This window comes from Gasterosteus aculeatus, chromosome 13, assembly GCF_964276395.1.
Source record: "Gasterosteus aculeatus chromosome 13, fGasAcu3.hap1.1, whole genome shotgun sequence".
Taxonomy (NCBI): Eukaryota; Metazoa; Chordata; class Actinopteri; order Perciformes; family Gasterosteidae; genus Gasterosteus; species Gasterosteus aculeatus.
In genome coordinates this window covers 2,530,121-2,551,817 of record NC_135701.1, presented here as the reverse complement: position 1 = coordinate 2,551,817, position 21,697 = coordinate 2,530,121, and the positions used below count along the sequence as shown (strand labels likewise).

The 21,697-nt window shown below is 39.8% G+C and overlaps 1 protein-coding gene across 2 annotated transcripts in view; it reads right to left on the bottom strand.

Moving 5' to 3' along the window:
• Positions 1-662: 662 nt before the first annotated feature.
• whrnb (whirlin b) overlaps positions 663-21,697 on the bottom strand; it is a 55,082-nt gene continuing 34,047 nt past the window's right edge. Inside the window, exons 6-11 of one of the 2 annotated variants that reach the window (XM_040196360.2) lie at positions 18,639-18,824; positions 17,689-17,880; positions 7,238-7,943; positions 6,517-6,671; positions 5,527-5,658; positions 663-2,227 (exon numbers count right to left, since the gene is read on the bottom strand). In XM_040196360.2, the coding sequence (XP_040052294.2) occupies positions 2,057-2,227; positions 5,527-5,658; positions 6,517-6,671; positions 7,238-7,943; positions 17,689-17,880; positions 18,639-18,824 (1,542 nt within the window). In that variant the 3' untranslated portion in view covers positions 663-2,056. The remainder of the gene's footprint in view (positions 2,228-5,526; positions 5,659-6,516; positions 6,672-7,237; positions 7,944-17,688; positions 17,881-18,638; positions 18,825-21,697) is intronic. The other variant, XM_040196361.2, reaches the window with a different exon arrangement.

Genomic DNA, 21,697 nt, shown 5'->3' with positions numbered 1-21,697 from the left:
ATCTTTCTGTCTTTGCACATCACGGTCAAATACAGACACTTGAGACCGGGTTTAGCACAAGACAAATGTTACAACATGTTTTACCATTACATGCATCTCACAATCCCCAGAAAAGGTTCAGGATCACATAAGTCTTTGGGTTGGAGAGCTGCCTGTGATGGCGTGGCCTTCTCCTGGGTAGTTGCCACTGTCCGCAAAGAAGAGGCAAGATGGACCATCTGCTGGGAGAGAGCGGTGACGTGAGCCGAGAGATTCTGGTTACTATCAGCTAGCCAGCTCTTAACAGTTGTTCATGTGAGCCAAGTAAAGTCCCCTGGTGAGAAACAGCTTGCTGGAGTAAGTCCCCCTGGGCCCAAACTTTTGAATGGTAGTGTATACTTAAGCAATAAGGTACGAGAGGCTGTACAATAATGTAACTGCGCGTCGAACCTAACAACCGTTTTATAAATAAATAGTGAATAGCTGCTTTTCAGCACAAAATCTAACCTGTTACTTTGAGTGTGCAGTGATATGGAATGCTCGGGTCAATGTGAACAGCAACTATAGATTATCACTGAATAATGCACACCCAGTGACTTACTCTCAACCAAGGATATGGTTTCAGGATATGTTTTGGTCATTGTGAAGGACACTTTTTTTTAAGACTCAATAATGAGACACAATTCAATACTGTCATTTTATTTGGCCAAGATATGCTGATTGAGATATGCAAATACATGCAGAAATGATGTTTTAGTGTGTCACACAAATTCAGTCCGTTGTAGTAGAATTTCCCTTCCATGTGAACTCATCTGGGTGTCAGGATCCATGTCTGACCCATTGTGTGTTTTGCCTCCATTTCCCCCTAAGACTCTTTCATGTGTCGGTCACCCCCTGTTTTGTGTTTTTGTGTGGTTTTGTTTTGTTGGTGTGTTCCTGGTCCCACCTCCAGACGTCACCGATTCCCAAGAGGTGCACAGCTGCGACCAACTCATCACTTGCTGTATTCCAACCTTGGTTTTGCAGGCCTGGGTTGTCAGTCCGTTTTGTCTTTTTCCCAGAGTTCTTTACTCCAGCTGCCCCCGGGTTCAAGCCACAGGAGTCACACTGTGATCTGCCTGAGCCGGTGTCGGACCTCGGGCTCTACACTTTCTTCTGGTGCAAATAAAAGATGATGTTACCCGATACTGGCTCCTGTGGTCAGTGTTTGGGTCCTAATCACTGTTCTCCTGTGACACCGGGTAGCAGAACATTTTCTCTAATAATGTAACCTTAAATGGTGCACAAGCAGTTATCTTAATTTCTTTAATATCATAATTTGACTGAACCTTAATAAAAACTGTGTAGTAAAAACAGAAGCTGAACAGAATTGTGAAATCATATTCTTCATTCTTTTAGTGACATGACAAATATATAGCACTCTTCTTTTTACCTTATCTACACTTCAATCATCAGGTCTTTTTTTCTCAGATATCGGGATTCCAAAAAAAGTATTTCAGTTCAAGAAACATGAGTGGTGAGTTTATTCGACAGGTTGTAAACAATCCAGAAACTTAAGAAGATTGGCTAACACCTTATTTGGAGGTAGAAATTACGTTGACCATACCCCCAAGAAGTGCAGTGACAGATGTATATTATTGTTTTGGCTGAGGTCATTTTTTATGTTACCCTAATAAGAAATAGTGGCTCATCTTGCTTATTTTGAAAATAAGCAGAAAGAAATGACATGAAAGTTAAAATCCTTTCTGAAATTAGAATTTCAACATATTCAGAGTAGCCCTACCTTCCCAGATAGTGTCTCAAAAACATTGAATACAACACGCTTCAAAATTTGAATTATTTGATGTGATACAGTAACAGTACTAATACAGCCAGACATACAGTATACAACAATCCAGGGTTTCAAAACTTAGTGAAACAGAAGTAAACCGCATTTAATTCACATATGCGTGAGATGAGATGAGCGTATGGCAAATATGAATGTAATATCATTATCCAAATTAAAATCGCGCAAATACTAGTCAGTGAAATTATCATAAATATTTTTTCATTAATCCCTTTCAAATGAGGGTCATGATCATTGCATAACAACCAGGAATTCAATTTGGTCATTATCTTTGTTCTTGAATGCCTCAGCTATGATCTGGGCAGCAACCTTGTGTTCCCGACCTCTCAGGGAAATTCCATTGACCTCAAGGATGACCTGACCCACCTTCAACTGACCACAGTTATGAGCAGAGCCTCCTTTCTGTCAACAGGGAGATAAAGGAAAGGTAGGAGAAAAGGCAAACAATAATTTTAATATTTAGTAGGGTTGAAGCTTTATCAGGGTTTACTATACTTGAAAATATCATTCTGTGTTTTTGTTCTTGCCTGTTTACTGTAGTAGAAACATTAGAATAAACTGTGGTTGACGCCCCGCATCTTGACCAAGCCATAGGTACCTAATAGTTGCTGAAGTCACATAGGACACAGTAGTGTCTATGTAAGTTGCACTTAACTGTAGAGCCATGCACATTTGAAGACTTTTCAGAACTCACTCTTTGTTTTGCTTTTTACTTCTCTACATTTGACTGTATATCTTAATTACAAAGAGTTGGTTATCTACCATGCAGTTTGCCTACGTTGTCATAGGTGGCTGTGTTGGCAAGCAGCCTGCACTGCGAAAATAACTATATTCTTCAGTCATGTTTAGTCTTTTTAGTCTATTGGGATCGACTATTGGGATCTCTGGAAGGAAGAGGGCAATAAAACATTGCTGTAAGCATTAGCCAAGAGGCTAATTTTCATCTGTAGTCCCAAGGCAGATGTTACAAAGTCATCTTTAAAGCACAATATACCAATTGCTTTACAAAGTAATTCCGTTCTATGATTTAAAAAGCATGAAGAAACAGTAAAACAAGAGAGAAAAGTGATACATGTAGAGAAATCTAGGACAGCATTACACAAAAGTACTAATAAAACATGTTGGATTCCAGAACAACACATACAAGGCCAATGAATCATTGAATAGAAATAGAAAATTTGGACTATAGAATATGTTGCATTGTTAGACAGGAAAAACATATATATTAGAAGCACAACACATTAAAGCAGGCACAGTATGCCAAACTGTCATATATATATATATATATATATATATATATATATATATTATATATATATATTAATATAGTCAAACAACATGCATGCAGTAAGATACGGGTATATATATGACGGTTTGACTGGCCATTTCCAGACAGACAGCAGAAAGATTGAGGACAGTAAGGATCAGTTATGTTATAGGGCAGACAGAGCTGGGAACTCTCCAACCATTTCCGTAAATGAGTTTTAAATAAACATTATGTGTTTAGTTCTCAAATGGTCGGAGAAGAGGTCAAGTCGTATATAATCTTGAGATGAGACAGACATTCACATATTTAACATTTTAACTAAGGGTTAGTTTGTGGGCAAATGTGAGAAAGAATGAATTTTTGTCAAGGATTTTAATCGTATTGTATAATGTATAATTGGATAGAGTAATTAAAATGGGAAACAACAGGCATGCCTTAATTTGCATAGTTTTGTTTTAATTGCACTTTAAGAGATTAAATTTGACATTGTTTGAGACCTTTTTCACCCGGGACGTGAATATTATTTGAAATCAAAGTATCCATACATACCTGTATTCAGGTACAACCTGTAGCCTCTTCTCAGATAAAAAAAAACATCTATATGTATACGACCAAAGTTGGTTTTGATATAAAAACTTACATAACGTTTTGGAGTTGAGTTGTTAACAGCTTTGCCTCAAACATTGCTGCCTGAATTATGGAGTTAGTTTTCAATGTGAGTAAATTATAGTGTTACCTGCACACATTTGGATTTTGGTGTCAGGACATGCTGATGGCAGATCATTGCTATGTAAAGAAAATAACTGTCGATAGATCCTTGTGGGATACCTGTGATATGGTTGTATAGAAGCTATGACAAATCAATTCATACAGCATTAAAATGATAATGAAATATTGATAGTATTTACAAATCACAGTCCTTCTGTCAAAAATTATTATTCTTTATTTTAGTTTTCTTTAACGAGTTGGCAGATTTCATACTTGACATTTAGAAAGATAAGAAAGGGAACGATCTGAGTGGATGACTGAGATCAATCAGTTGTAGTAAGTTTGTGTGGGTGTGTTTACGGTGTCACATTACCATTGGCTCTTCGACAAGGCCGCCTAACAGAGCCACATGGGTTAATACATCCTTTCATTCGTTGATCCTTCCTCCTCTCAGAACAAACAAGAAAACGTATTTGCTTTATTTGCTGTAATATTTAATAATAAAAAAAGGTAACAGCAAAAAGCATCAGTGTTGGGCAGGCCAATGATAAAGAACAAACCCACTTTGTTGTGACACACACCAACTTCCAGTTGTTTTTTTACAACTATCCAGGAGCCACTTAAATACAGTCTTGTGGCCCAGACAGCAAGGCTGAGATCATAATACCTCCTATTACCCCTACAAATGAAAGGGTTTCATCAATAGGCAACATCAGCATTTTGTTTAGTTAGCGGAGTTCAGTTGGTCAGTTAGTACTCAACATATATGATATTTGCCTAAAGAATAACAGGGTTATTGTATTTACAGTGCATCCGGAAAGTATTCACAGCGCTTCACTTTTTCCACATTTTGTTATGTTACAGCCTTATTCCAAAATGGATAAAATTCATTATTTTCCTCAACATTCTACACACAACAACCCATAATGACAAAGTGAAAACAGTCTTTTGAAAATTTTTGCAAATCTGTTAAAAATAAAGAACGAAAACATAACATAACAATACTTTCCGGATGCACTGTATATCTATGAGTACAGGAAACTTCACATTCTTTTTGATGCCAAACACTTTTGATTTCCAGACATTCACTTTTTGGCCGAAAAGTGGTCGAGGACAAAATTGACCAGCGACTCCAATAAAACTGGACATACCAGCCTTCCACTGACAGCCTTTTTTCAGCCAGCATTCTCCTTCCCTTCTGTGCTATACGTAAAGTTTAGTATTACACGCTACCAGTTCCAGCTGTGAGATATTGGTACCGATGTCTATGCATAAGGCATTCGTAAGTCTATGTATTTTACTTTTGTATGTATTTTATTTCATTTTTTTTACTATCTGGACCTTGAGTCTGAAAAATAAGTTTGACTATACACTTTGCAAGTGTCACTGCACTGCATCTTGCTCAGCGCCGCCCTGGATGACTGAGATTGCCAACTTACAACATATCATGTCACCATGACAATAAAAATCAGATTTTTGAAGTTATATTTTTTTTATTATTCCCTAACAGGAAATGTTTTACCAGGGTAGGAAATTTATTTATAAAAGGCTAAAAAGAGAAATTAAGTTATATAAAATCAAGAATGAATATTTAATATGACTTTAAGCATTATATTCTCCCTCATCGGAGGGTTTTTCAATTTCAATTTTTCAAAGACTCAACATTGGAACAAAACAATGGCTTCAAACCATGAGGCAGCCAAACCCTATTGCATTACTTGCTCACCTGAATAGTGACTACGCGTGGCAATGGTTGACGCGTGTTTGCTCCACCCTCTATTGCAATTCCAAGAGTGTTGGCATTTTTCACCACTCGTACCAAGGTAGCTGTGGGAACTGGGACAGGTGAGCCAGTCTGCTGGGAGACAAACAGATTACCAGTCAGAGATAATATGAGAACGATTGAACCTGAATTACATTGTACCCTGAGGGGCAGGTGGGGAATTATAGGGGAGAGATATCACTACTAACTTGTTAGTGTGCATATTGTCTTGTTTGAAAACACTTTATTTTGTCCCTTTTCAAACCTGTATACATTAAACTAAAACATGCTTAGAATTTGTATGTAGATGGTTTGAGTCAGTCTGCTCGACCGAGTGAATGGATTAACAGGAAGGCTGTGCCAATATAATGTTTTTTCATCCGTTTGGAACATATCCACTACACCCTAAATTTAAAAAATGAAAAAGCTCAGGATAGGGTACATGTTTTCTGTCTTCATATCAGACTGCAACCCAATGCTTAATTTAATGTACATGTCCAAAGGACATTTTTCTTACACTGATGTCTATTTGTTTAAACCCACTGAAGTACCTGAAAACATTTTGTTAGGATTGCAGCAGTCAGAGTCTCATATCTCAGTCGCTTCTTTATTTCAGAATTTTATTGCAGATTGTTACCGTTTATGATGTTAATATTTCTTTAACTTGAATTTTTATGTATAAGATACTTTTAGGTTGGGGATTCCTGATAATTTCTAGTCCTACTTCAAAAGTTAATTCACAGATTCCCTCATACCCAACACATCAATCTTCACATCTGCATCCTCCTAAAATAGTGACTAGATAAGATTTAGGGGAACCAAATTATGGAATCATTTTTCCCACAAAAAAATGTCCCTATAAAATGTTTCAAAAAGTGCCTTAAAGAAATTGTCTCACTTAGCATTTCACTTAGGTTTTTTGGTTGTATATTTATGACAATGTGAATGCCTCACTTGTCTGGTCCCTGGGTGTTCCAGATTGCTTTGCTGGTTCTTGCTGGGTTGAGAGCTGCGGTCTTCTTTATTGAGGCCTCCTGCCTCAGCTATATCCACCCCGCTGTCCTCGCTCAGAGTTTGGCCACTGTCTGACAGCTCGGACAGGGTGGCAGCTGGAGGAGACAAGAGAAACAATCCCTGGATAAACCAATATGGGTAGGATCAGTTTTTGGATAATGGATATCTTTTATTCATTCATCTTATCTGAAGGGAGAACCTTTATTTGAGACTTATTTTGGAGACCGGCTTTTTATCTCATATCCCCCTGTATAATTTCTTGACATCGCTCCTAGCGGATTGGATCTCCTAGACCTTTTTCAATTTTGTTGAATTGACAACTGTTTTAAGTGAGAATATTTTTGATCAGTGGATTACTTCATAGGTGAGTTGTTTTATTTTTTTTTCAGTGGTCAGTTGATTGTACCTCCTGTTGTGGTTGTATCTTGAAAAGGTTTCCATTATTCAAATGAGAATAATCGTAGATCTACTGAGATATGTTGCATCAGTAAATTCCTTGCAGTTTTTTGAAGTAGTTTTGTAGGGCCGTCTGACAGGTTAAGTTGAGGCATACAAAAGATGCCTCAACTTAACTTGATTCCAGAAGATGTATTAATGCGGAAGGAGTCAACACCCACAGTCAAAAACAAACTCTCTCACGGACACAATTTTTGTATTATACCTCTTTGCTGTTGTCTGGAGTCTGCAGACAGCCGGTTCATGTTTGTTATGATGAAGTTCTTGGTGAGGACAGGTAAGCAGGTCCGGATAGGACTACAGGGTGCAGCAGCAGGTGACATGAGAGAGGGGCAGGGGGAGGGACATGGCGAAAGATGTGGTGATGCGTAAGGTGATTGCATGGGTGATGCTGCCCTGGAAGATGACACAGACTTTGACAAGTAGGAGGACTTCTCATAGGAGGTTGATCTGGAAGTGGGTTTCACAGATGCCTCTGGCTTAGGACAGCTAGCAGAATCCCTGTAATGCAAGAAGCCTGGGCAGGTGTTGTATCCTGAATTGGGTGGGCCACAGAGGGCAGCCTGGTGGTGGAAGTGATGAGCAAAGTGGGGATGGTTGTGGTGTTCAGAGAGTTGAAGGGAATTCTGGCAGGTGTTATGGAGTGCATTTGGCAAAACGTGGGGGTTTACACCAGAGCATGTGTGGTAGGCAGAGACTGGTGAGAACTGGTGGGAGGAAGGGATGGCCTTGAGCGACTTGTGGAGCAACTCTTGGAGCAGCCAGGTGGAGCCAGTAAATGGTGAGCTGGAACGGGGCTGGAACTGCTGAGATGAAGGCTTTGGGCCAAGCTCTTTCCTTTTAGACCTCTGAGCCTGGAGAAGAGCAGTACTGAAGATTGGAGAAGATTCATTTGAAGCCTGCATTTCATCCTGTCAATGCAAACAAGGCAACAGAATATATGAATTGACATTGATATATAATTATTTAGCCATATCCATTATGTTGGGCTCCCACCATAGCGTAAAACCAAGGTCAGTTCATTCCAGCATTTCTGCTGCAGGACATAACCCCCGCCCCCAGAAGGAATGTGCCTTCACACCTAGGTGTTATTTCTCTCTTGGTGAAACAGCCCTGAGATCTGAGCCAGAGACACCACAGGGGTGCCCCTGCAATGGACTGTGGGCTTCCCCTCTGCAAACTTTCTCTCTTTCTCTCTCAGTCTCTCTCTTCAACTTTCCAGACTGACTTCTGGTCAGCGTAAGGTTAAGACTGCAGTATCTCCTCAGATACATTTTGCCGAATCAACTTGCGTCAATGAGAGGTTGAAGACAGCCTCTCCTGAATCAAGCTTTCCGTACTAGCCTTTGCCAGCGCAACGTTAAAGACAGTCTCTTCAAATCTACTTTCCAAATCGGCTTGCGTCGATGACAGGATTAAGGATTTAGGCCCCTCAAACTTCTCCCCCAACAGTTCTCATGATCCCCGCAACACAGGACCAAAGGCACACCGAGTTAAGACTCGAAACACAGCAAACCCTATCAACGCACAGTAAGGCTAAGTCTGGGAAGCGCATGTGTCGTTATTTTTGTTCTTGTTTACTGTATTGATTAAAAAGGGAGTATGTGTATGTTTATGAACTGCGTGATGTTATAAAGTTAACCGCTATCGTGCCTCACTGTTCTGAAAAAGATCTGGTTTACATGGAGGTGTTCCTTCTTTGATTTCTAATTTACTAACCAATGCACCTGTCCCTCCACACACATATAGTTACGTACAGACAGGTTTAACAATGTGAGGAACACATGTGGTGTATAAACACAGCCTGCTAGTAACATGGCTTGCTATGTGGTCGGTAGCTTAGTGTCCAGGTAGCTCCCTTCCTGAGCTCTCCCCTCCTTATCTGACAGACACACACACCTCCCTCTCCACATGCATGAATGAATGTTTTAATTTGTTTAGATATTAGGATATCGTATGATAGCTTCTTTATTTCAAATGGTATTGATCTGATTAGTATTGTTGAAAGTTAAACCCTGTTATTACTTTAAGGAGCAGTTTTCTGTGATTTCTCTGTGCATATGTGTACTGTGGTGCTGGTTGGAAACATAGTCAGTATACAAACTCAACCCCTCAATTCCTTGCTCTTAATGAGTGATATCAATTATGAGACTTGACGTATAGTTTGGTTATTAGTCCCTTTTTAGGGTGGTGCCCATTATTAATTTTGTTAACAAAATTATGTCCGGTCATAGGGTTACAAGACCAGTGGGTTTTATTTATCAAGAAACCGTTTTGTAATGCACCCTGTATAATTATTGAACTATAGAATATTGCAGCGATTCCCAAAGTGTGGGAAGGTACTGCAGGTGGGCCGCGAGAGGTCATTTACAATAAATAAATGAAATATTCTTAATTTTCAATTTTGAAAAGTTTGAAATTAATATAAAAATATTTTTATTTTGGCCTTGTTGGCTCCTGAAGAAAAAAAAAAACGCAAAGTTGGATAGTGGTCTCGCTCTTTCCTGTTGCGTCTAAGACCTGGTCGTAACATTAGGGTTGAAAATGTCTGTATTTTACTTAAAACGATGTTTGATAAGATACAAAACGCACATCTTTTTCTCAGTTTAAGTATTATTTGAACAATTCTGGCAGCACATTAGTTATGTGAAACATTAATTGATGAATCACAAACAATTTAAACGAACAGATTAATAAAACAATAAGGCTCTCGCTCGAAACGGCTGCTCTTGTCCGCCTGTCGTTATTCAACAAAAGGCACCGCCAAACAAAACAATGTCAAATGGGGCGCCCCATTGTAGTATTACATTAATATATATGAGCTCCGGAGAAAATGGTATACAAAACATACATTGTCGGTCAATACATTTTTAATCGGTTAAATTCTTAAGGTCATTTAATCATCCCTAGTTTATGTTTTGATCAGAGTTGTGATTAAAGGTTTGGGTGGGCTGCAAAAGATATTCAGATTTCTAATTGGGCCGCGGCATTCTTGAGTTTGGGAACCGCTGGAATATTTTGCATTCCTTTGATTTGGACAGAGATGTGCTATTTATTTCCCCCTCCAATGAAATGAAATCCTAAAAAAAAGAATTGGAAGCATAACATCTTCAAACAATTACACAATGAGAATCTTCAGTACTGTAAATTCACCTTATTGTAATGCAATACCAAAACTACCAAAACTACCAAGACAACAAAATGCAGCTTAATGTGTGGAGAAATGTACTTGTGTAAAGAGGTCTATAAACAGTCAACCGCCACTTTAATAGGTACACCGGTTAATTTTCTTTTTAACGCACGTTACTATTTTCACAGTGATTGGGAGGATGAGTTATTTTTACTACAGTTAAAGACAAATGTGCGACAAATGTGCAACTGTTGCGACGGCAAAGCGACACAATGTGGATAGACACTTCAGTACGTGTCACCAAAGCTACGATGCTAACTGGCAGCCAAGTCAGCTTTTGAACTGACAGTGCACTGAGGAAAGAGAAGGCCTGTAACCTGAAAGCAGCTTTGGGCCAACAACAGTCTTTCTCCACGAGGCCAGTGCTAAAAATCCCAAGAGGCGACTGAAGTTTTGTTTAGCGCATTTTTTTATGGAGAACAAGAAAAGCTTTTTCGGACGGCGAGGTCTTGAAAGAAGCAATGATGATCGACGAGAAGAATGGTCCTGATGCCCGGGGACACTGAGTGGATATTTGACCTTGTATTTTAAACCTCCCTGGAAACTGATCAGAAGGCAAAGGTAAATCTGTTGCTGACAAGATATGTGCTGTTAATGCATTTAAAGCTAAGATGAACATGTTCTCTGTGCATTTACAGAAAAAAACTGCTGCACTTTCCCTTCATACAGTGTTACATGGCAATGCTTCTGCATCTGGGGCTTTTGACAAAGCTGTAGAAAAGTACTCTCAAGTCATGTAAAGACTGGCAAGAGTTTGAGAAGCCATGTTTGTCATTCATTTCACACACTTTCATGCAATGAATGCACAATTCATATGACATGCATTGCTGAGCAGCTATGTTCAACTTGGATACTGGACAGGCGGAGATTGAAATTGTAACACTGCAAAATAAACGCCACCTTAAAACCAGCAGTCTGCGGCAAACTTTTGGGGCCTTATGGACACAGAGAAGTGCGAGGGTATATGCACACATCTTTGTGAACCACATTACAGTAGGCTACATTGATGAACTGTATGCAATGACAGGCTTCCCACTAACAGACATTTACAGAAAGACTTAATGGTTTCATTGAAAACACCATGAACACAAACTATTGCACAAAAATGTGAAAAGGAATTGGTCCAAAAAATGTAAAAGATGTTAGGATTTGTTAAATGCTACAGATTTGATTATTAGTGATATATATGTAAACGAAATGTGATACCTCTGACTCTTGCTGAAACAGATTAACAGAAATAAATGTTGCATGTTTAAATATATGTTTTTCCTACTATCATTGTTGTGGAAATCATTGTTAATAAGTATTGAGTCAGACAATTAACATTCATATATATTCACATATAGTGTTTTTATTAAAAGAAACTTTATTAATCAGGAAGTTTGTATCAAACAAGTCGCCCGTCCTAAGTCTGTATCGCTAAAGTAGCTCTGAGTTTCAGAAATGTTGGTGAGCCCTGCTCTAATAGAATTACGGAGCCACAACCGGTGCTATGCATCTGTGGGCCACATCTGTCTGTTAGGGCCAGCTCCTACTTTGCAGTGAGATTTGTCCTTCTTATATCTAGCGTATTGTTTGTTTAACCAATGACCTGTAACTACATAGGTCCAACCATACTGATGCATATTTATTATAGACGTCCCCATTGAGAATTCCCTTTCGCCTGCTGTCTTTTAGAAGTACTGCAGGTCTTTGTACAGCAAGGCAAGTAGCCTAGTGGTGAGGTATTCTGTTTACGAAGCCATACTCTGCTTTGAATCCCACACCCGGCACTGATTTTCTTGTCTTTTTTTTGTCTGACCGCGTGTCCGGCTGACCGTGGCCCCCCCGACATCCAAGGGGAGGCTCAGGCCCGTTCATCGCTGCTTGCAGCTTTAATTAGAGCCCGAGCCAGCCATGGAGGGCGAAGGCCCTATTGTGTTTTGAAGAATTATTAGGGCCTGAGCCAACTGCAAGTCGGGGAAAGCACCATTTGTGTTTCGAATAATTACTAGGGCCTGAGCCGACTGAAAGTCAGGCAAAGCCCTATAGTGATTCGAAGAATTATTAGGGCCTGAGCCGACTGCAAGTCGGGCGAAGACTTATTATTTCGCCACTTTAATCGCACTTTTGAGGCCTTTCCCATACTCGAAAACACTTGAATTTTGGTGTGCGCATCGAAATTTCGATATGTTTGGGGTCACGCATTTGGGGTTTAAAAAGCATGCTTTCTTGCGCCCCCGGGAAGGGAGATTTTTGACTACTTTCACCGATTGACCTGAAATTTTGCACACAGGTGCTCATGGATAAGCTCTACAACAAAGTCAATCATGGTATGCAAATGCACCTTACTAGATTCTCCGCCATTTTGAATTTTGTGAAAAACACGTTTTTGCGAACTCCTACCAGACGCTGGGTCAGATTTTCGCGAATTTCTCAGGGAATGATTATTGTCTCAATGCCATCTGAGGTATTAAAAGCTTGTGGATATAGCATATTTTATCAAATTTATGCACCAATGAAGTTTAAACGGGGTGTGGCCTAATAGTTAAAGACCTATAACTTCAAAAGTAGTCATACGTTTTGCTCACCAAATGTCAGCAACAGATTTGATTAATAGTAATCAAATAGCGCCTTGTTTGACCTACATGTATGACGATTTTTGGACATAAGTAAAACAGGGACCATGCTCTAAAATCAACAGGAAGTCAGTTATACATTTTTTCTGTGAATATTCCCTCTATTTTCTGCACTTTATAGACAATATACTTTGACGAACTCCTCCCTGGGACTTTGTCATAGCCGCTTTTTCACAATTTTGAGGAAACAGTCCCACAGGCCTTGGTGACTTAAAGACTTTGTGTTTTGTGCTACGCTGTTGCTGTGGGAACCAGTTCTTCAAGGTGAAAACGGAAGTCCTTTTGAGGGACTAAATATGCTCCAATCTTTACTAAACTTGGAAAACACATTTACAGTTAAAGATGTAGTTACTTCATATGATTTCAATGCTTCCAAACAGCATTTTGGCTTGATAGTGCCCCCTACACGTATTCATAACCTCCCTCCTGGCAGGACTTCCTCCTACAGCTTTACGACCTCTGCAGCTCATCCAGAATGCAGCAGCTCGACTGGTCTTTAACCTGCCTAAATTCTCCCACACTACTCCACTCCTCCGTTCTCTTCACTGGCTACCAGTGGTTGTCCGTATCCACTTCAAAACATTGGTGCTCACGTACCATGCTGTGAATGGATCGGTTCCAGTCTACATCCAGGACATGGTCAAACCTTACATCCTAACCGGCAAACTCTGCTCTGCATCTGCCAAACGGCTTGTTCCTCCCCCACTGAGAGCAAAACACTCAACAAGATCACGACTCTTTGCTGTCCTGGCTCCTAAATGATGGAATGAGCTCTCTGATGACATCAGGACCGCAGAGAGTCTTCACATCATCTGCCGCAAACTAAAGGCACACCTTGTCAGACTATACCTTACCAATATACCTATAAAACACTAAACGAATTGTATCACTTAATCGTACTTATAATGGCTCTCATCTATAGAAAGTTGTAAATCGGCTTAAACTGCACTGTAAGTTGCTTTGGATAAAAGAGTCAGCTAAATGACATGTGATGTAATCATAAAGCAGCCCCAGCAACTGCTTTGATCCAGGTGCACTCAATGGGAGGCTACAGCTATGATCTAGCTGTGCAGATTTATCCTCCATATCAGCAGAGCAGGCTTGAAAATAATTAACCAAGTTGGTCAAATATATCACTATGACCAACATGATTGGACCTCTGTCCACATCCTCACTGGAGAGAAATTATCCCATTAAGGGGGTATGGGAAGGTGTCCTGTATCAATAGCTGTCAGGCTACAATGGCGGACCCAAATGCACGACTCAGGAAAGAGGGATAAGGGTAATCGGTTTATTGCTCCCAGAATAATGCAGGCAACGGTACAGGTCCAACAGGCAGGTAAACGTGGTCGTAGGTAGAGGCAATAGGTCGAGGTACACGGGAAGACAAACCAAGGGAACGCTGGAAAGTGAGTCGACATGGAGCTACAACAATCTGGCAGGGGACCGGTGAACACGAATGAGTCTATATGCACGGGGGAGGGGAAGACAACTAGACACAGGTGAGTAACATCAGAGTGGGGACCGGCAATCAACGGTGAGGAACAAATAAAGGCAGGAAGACAAGTGACGTGAATAGAGACGAACAGTAGATGCAAAATAAAACACGAAGTTCATGAAAACAGACGGAAAACACAATAAGAGCGGAGGCAGATGTTACAATATCGGTGTTATTGGTAGTATGGTGTGTGTGTGAGTGTGACAAAGCAAACATTTAAAATATGCAATTCTTCAGTCCAAATCGCTGCTTTTTTTTATTAAATATATTATTATAATATAGATTTTTTAAATAACATCACACATGGTTCATTTTCATCTAACACTAAATAACATTTTCGGTCAATACGGTTGATTTTTTTAAAGTTATATAATAAATAATCAATAAAAAATAATACAAAGTGTATGTACATAAACTATGTTTGAAACTGAGACACTCTTACACATACTAATGAAACACTCGTGCGCATCTCACTAGTGCATGTAAGAGCATCTCACTAGTGTGTATGAGTGAAATCTCACTGGTGGGTATAAGTGAAATCTCACTAGCATACGGAAGGCATCTCAGTTACACCGGAAGGCGGAAGCAAAGCGGGTTTTCAACAGCGAAAAGCGCCAATCTTACCCCCTTCCTTAATATGCTTTTAAGTCCGGACTCGCCCGTCTTTATGTAGGTCCACGTCTATAAATACTACCATATTTAAGTGACTGAATGTAATTTTAGGACTTTTTCAGACTGGAAGTTAGTTGTTTAAGCAACATTTCTGCGGTCGGTTTGTCAACATTCAGCCTTCGTAACAATTTGCTCCGAAGATGTCCGCAAAGCAGACAGTTGAATATTCATGTTCACATTCGAATAGTTGTTATAGAATATTCGTTGACAGCTCTACAGTTTAGCTTAGTGTAAACATGTGGGAATGACGTGGAAAGGCTTTGTATGACCATCCGATATTTTTTAATGAACGCAAGGTAGGTTGCTCATATGATGGCTTAATAATGTAACGTTAAGTAAAATAATTAGGGCTGTCATAATGAACGTGTTAATCAATGGGATTATTGCCATCTAAGGTTATTTATTAACTTCATCGAGAGCAACACTTTTTAACTTAACTTTTTAATACAATTAATGTAGTCCAGACACAACACGTCTGCGTGCCCGCAGTCAGTTAGACGGGAGAGATCGACATAGCAGTTGAAGATGGAGAGAGCTTTTTGCATTGGAAGTAAAACAAACAGAGGCGCGACAGACACTGGAGAACTGTGCAGAGGAATTCCTCCACGTGTCAAACAGAAGCAGTGAGTGGTAAACGGACCACATTCGTACTGATAGTGCCCGTAACATGTTGGTAGCTGCTTGGCCAAGCTACGCTAGCTGCTAGGCTACTTCTGTCAACGTCTACCCTGCAGAGAACCATCGCTGTGTCACTGACAGACAGTAGTTGAAACGTTTGGTGTTGCAATACAATACAAAACAATACAATAAAACTACAGCATCTAAAATACATGCTGTCTGAAGTGAATACTCGTTAATTTATAACATTTAGTCTTGAGAATAAAAACATACTTTTAATCGTGATTAATGAATTTAAAAATGTGAGATTTGTTAATTTTTTTTAACCTATTGATTGCCCTGATAATAATGCCAATGATATTCTCTTTTTAATGATGTCCTGCTTAATGCTGAGTGTTATGAATACTATATGAATGTTGGACACAATGAATCACCTTTATTTTAGCGCTGAGCTCAGCGGGCTGTATAATGGTAATGGGAAAGACTGCTGTGACTGTCACAGCTGTGAGTATAGCTTTATAGAATAAGGTTCTCCCAACGCTGAGTCGCCACCTGCAGCTTCCATTTCTGTATTATCAGGCTGCTGTTATATGTATATTGTGCTTCTCCAGTTGATTCAGAATGCTGCAGCATGTTCATTAACTAGAACTAAGAAAGGATTATACTACTTATATTATTAGTAGCTGCTCTGCACTGGCTCCCTGTTAAATCGAGAATAGTATTTAAGGTTCCTTCTCCTTATTATATTTTCGCATTGAGTCCCTGAATATACCCTCATTTTTTCAGAATATTTGAACTTCAGGGGGCGCTGCTCTCATTCGCTGAATATTTGCTTGTTCTTCCAATTTCCATAGAATTTTAGATTTACAAACTCCTCAGAGTTTTAACTCGATAGTGCCTCCCATTGGCAAAGGAAAATGCAAAAGTTAGGAGAAGTGTGATTAGCTCCCGTTCTCCCCCTTGACTGAATGGAGGTGATCCTACATATTTCAATGACTTTTGGCAGTTCTTTGCACAGCAAGGCAAGTAGCCTATTGGTGTGGTCTTCTGTTTATGAAGCCACAGACCCGTTCAAATCTCAGACCCCAGACCCAGCTGAGCCCTCTCCGTCCGTCGGGCAGCCCCCCGACATGCAGGGAGGCTGAGGCTGTTGGTCGCTGCTATAGCTTTAATTAGGGTCCTCGCTACGACTAGTCATAGAGGAACCTATTTCCTGGAATTATTATTATTTTCTCTAAGGAATGTTCCCTTTTTAAGGCCTTTATCATATTCAAAATTTGGCATGCATATCAGATCTGGTGGAAAATTGTATAATTTGGGGGTCTCTCATTTAGGTACAGAGAAATGTCTCCATAGCGCCCCGTATAGGACCACACTAGGCCAGATTTCCCCCCCGATGCCTGATTGACTTGAAATTTGGCACACATGTGCACTTGGACATGCTCTACAAAAAAGTAAATCGTGGTATGCAAATGCGCCTAACTAGATTTTTCGCCATTTTCACTGCAGTTGGGGCAGAAGCAATTGTTTGGACTCAATACACAAGGAACACCACTTGTAGGCCAGGGAATTCCATAAAAAAGTTCTAAACATAATGGGCAATGACTTTAATTTGAATATTTACTGACCTTCACTATACAATAGTCAGGAAGGTTGGACTCATGATGGAGAGGAAGATGTTCAAGACAAATATCAAAAAGTTTTGTCAGACTTCTATGGTCCAAACTGCTGCAGGAAAAAGAACACCCTGGCAAAATGTGATGTCTAAGAAGGGTTGCTCTGTGTCAAAGACTAGTGTCAGGAGGCAGAGACAGGGGAATGGGAAAAAACACACATGCACACTTTCAGTGATCTGTGGTTGTTGTGAATAGATATGAAATGATGCATTGCATGATACAAGCAAAGCTTAAACATCATGGGGACAGAACATAGACATTGTGGTCATGTCAAGACACGTCATTGCCTCAATCATGTTTTGATCATATAAACACCTGCTGCCAATTATGTACACACTATTACAATGGATGTCACAATTTCTGTAAAGTAGATGAGGGATCTACCGTAGAAGGGACAGCGTGATCTGCATCATGGACAACAGACGCCGAGTGGCTGAAATTGACATGAGGATTTGGCGCTCTCAGGCCCCCATGCCAGGTCTGGTTGGCCTCCCTCTCACGATGTGACACCAGCTTGTCGTATAACTCAAGGTCCTGGGGAGCCACCAGACTCCTCAACTCAAATAACATTGACAACTACAGGAGAGGATGAGAAAAACATCAGATAAGAGTTTGTATGAGGGAAAGACCGCACAGCTGCCAAGGTCAGGTATTGGTGACAACGTTACTACTTTTGTTATGATTCTTGCTTTACTACATCCACTGCTGTGGTTATTTATTATTAGTAACAATTTCTTAATTATTATTCTCTTACTATTCTTATTATTTAAATCCTTTCTGTCAAATGCATTTCTGTAATTCTTACATTTCTGTACACATGGCATCTTTTGCACTTCTGTCCATCCTGGTAGAGGGATCCTCCTCTGCTGCTCCCCCTAAGGTTTCTTCCTTTTTTTTCTCCCCGTTCAAGTTTCTTTTGGGGGGAGATTTTCCTGTGTCGATATTATGGTTTTGGGACAAAGGATGTCACATGTGTACAGATTGTAAAGCCCTCTGAGGCAAATTTGTGATTTTGGGCTGTAAAAAATAAACTTGAATTGATATTGAACTGAACTATACTTAACCAGTGAGACATCCAACATCTAAAACATACCTTCTTTTAATAATACCCCAACTTCTCAAACTTGGTCCAGAGGTGCAGGGAAGAGTATTTTTTTAAATATATGCAATCACCCATTTAATAAAAATTGAACATAGCAGCCAGATATTTAAATCTTTCTCCCTTCCTCTAGTTATATAAATAAATATAAACGCCATGTAGTGGATTTGTTTAAACGATCAATGGGTGCACAAGCTCAAAAAATGAAGCTCCTATTTCCTGAAATCTGCTGTACCTTTGCATGTGTATTAAATAGCTCAAAAAGAGCCATGGCCAGAGGTTGCACTTCTATGTGTCCCTCCTGGTACTCCTGTAGGTAGTAGGCCATCGTTTTCCTCTCTGGCTCTGTTAGCAGAATGTAGGCCTGTTGCTCCAGAGCCACCTGAGCCTCTGGCGGGTCTCCACCTCTGCATACTGCTGGCTGCAACAGAAATATCAAAAGACAAAAACACAAATAGAGGGAGACGATCACAATTAGATAAAATAAGATTATCTCACTCTTCAAGACCAGTAGCATGCAGATGGAAAGTATTCAGGTGTGTGAAGACTTTCCATCACCTGAAAACTGGAGGCAAGTCAGTCAGAATGTGTTTATTATGTGTTCATTATCCTTAAAACCAGCTCAACTTGGAAACCACTCTTCTCGCAGTTGGTAGTTGGTAGATAGATTGAATATTAGTCTGGTTGAAGTTTGCAAACTTCAACCAGACTGGGAAAGCTGTTAAAAAAAACAAATAAACGACTCATTAGATGATTTGTTTAAAAATCTACATGTTGCGCACTGATGTTGAGACATAAACGTGAAGACACGACAAAATTAATTTGACTGAAAAACTAAGGAGCCAAATCCATGCCGAACATTTCATAATTGGGAAAACAACTTTCAGTTTTGGTTTGAAGATTGAAAAGTACAACTATGTAAAAATAAGTGGACAAAAATATTTTTGGGTTGAATATAGTTTTGACTCGGTTCCTTAATTTTCTTTGAATAAAGTTGAATTTAAATAAAGTAATTCTTAACACATATTTTTTTATATTCATGTTTTCAGAAGTTTCAAATCTTTTTTTCACTTTCGGATCGTATTCTTAACATTCAGACTTTCACAGCCTGACATATCTCAGAGTCAATCCGAAGATTTCAACTGGGAGATATTGCACAAAACCAGGATACGGCATTATGCCAGAATATTCAAGTTAGCCTGGATGAATTTAGCTTTGACTTGGTTCCACGAAAGCAGGTTAAATTAAACCCAAGTAATCATGGAGATTTATTCTTTGCATCTAGCCTGCTCCAGACCAGGCTAACAGCCAGGCTAAGATTAATCCTGGAGTCTCATGTGTTAAATCAGCTGCCACACTAATCCGAAATAAACTTATTTAACAGTTGAGGGCGATATACAAGTCCTATTCACCTGTGTTTCTTCCTGGACCATGGCATGCCCATTTCTGAACGCCGTTTTGGATGAAGAAGCACTGATAGTGAGACATGCTTTCAGACGTGAGACGGTGTTTCAGGCCAGATCAGACTCACAGCGCTAAGCCATGCTCTCACCATCCCACAGATGGTATGGCACTGCGTTTCTTTGCCAGAACCGTAAATAAAAGGCCCTATTTGTAGTCAGGAGTGGGTGTTTGCCACTGAAGGTAACATGAATTATGGATTACAAAAAGGTTTAGATAAAATATGTGAGCAGGCATCTTGAAAGTAATTTCTACATACCATTTGCAAAGTTACCAGCCTGAAAAATGTTTTTATATTTTATCTTGACTTGTGGCCAGGATCCTTTTTACCCAGTCATGTTTGTTCTGTATGAACATTACTTGTAGAACCATATTTAGAATTAGACACAGCTCAGTCTCAGAGATTTGTGCAAATGGTTGTAAAACATGGTATGGTTGTATCTCGCATTGTGAATAAGTGTTTGAAATTAGGCCTAGTCTTAGCAAAGCAATTAAAACAGAATGTACAACTTTCCTAGTAAGTTTTCAATGATCCTGTATTTCTTTATTCTACTTTTGTGTGATAACCAACCGGAAGTCGTGAGAAGCCTCTCTTTTGTTCTTTTGCTTCACTCTATCAAAGTAAAACCTTCAATAATGACATTTGACAACCTGGGCTTTGTCTTAAATGTGTTTTAAATGACATGGACTTCAGAAAACTACCAAGTTCCTGCACAGTAAAACCAGCTGTGTACTTCGACCACTTCACTCTATTCGGGACATGTGCTACTGAACTTGGGTTTTTCATTTTTTGGGGAGTTTTTCTAATGCCGATATGAGGGTTTTGGGACAGAGGATGTCGCATGTGTACAAACTGTAAAGCCCTCTGGGGCAAATTTTTAATTTGTAATTAGTGCTGATATCAAAAAGTGGCAGGTGGTATGTTCCAATCTCAGAACGGCATGTACCGAGGTCAGGATTAGCATGCTGCGTCATGGGCCCACCTCAACCATATACAAATCCCACGTCAATTGAAGGGATCTAGCTTTTTCATCTTGACAGTTTCCTTCTTTGGCTAAATGCAAGGCTTTAGAAGATGAAGTTGACTATATGTGCTCATATAGCCTGAAACGGGTCATTTGGCCAATGTAGCCAGTCTGACTACGTAATGGTAAAATATAATCAGAGGTGTCAAAAGTATTCACATTCATTACTCAAGTAAAAGTATAGATACTAGGGTTTAAAACGACTTCTGTAGAAGTTGAAGTATCAACTCAAGGGTTTTACTTAAGTATCAAAGTATGCTCATCCATTGTACATGTGTTTTGTGGACCTGGAGAAGGCGTTTCCGATGGGGGTCGGCCTTCGCCAGGGCAGCGCCTTGTCACCAATCTTGTTTGTGGTTTTCATGGATAGGATATCAAGGCATAGTCGTGGGGAGGAGGGTCTACAGTTCGGGGGGCTGCGGATTTCTTCGCTGCTTTTTGCAGATGATGGGGTCCTGATGGCATCTTCTGTCTGTGACCTCCAACTCTCACTGGAGTGGTTTCGCAGCGGAGTGTGAAGCTGTTGGGATGACGATTAGCACCTCTAAATCTGAGGCCATGGTTCTCAGCAGCCGATGGATTGCCTACTCCAGGTAGGGAATGTGTCCTTACCCCAAGTGAAAGTATAGATATTTGCGTGAAAATGTAAGGAATAGAAGTAAAAAGTCGTCTGTAAAATAAATACTCAAAAGTAAAGTAAAGTACAGATACCCAAAATTTCTACTTAAGTGAGGTAACTAAGTATTTGTACTTTGTTACTTGACACCTCTGAACATATTGATACCATAATGTTGTATTAGATTAATGT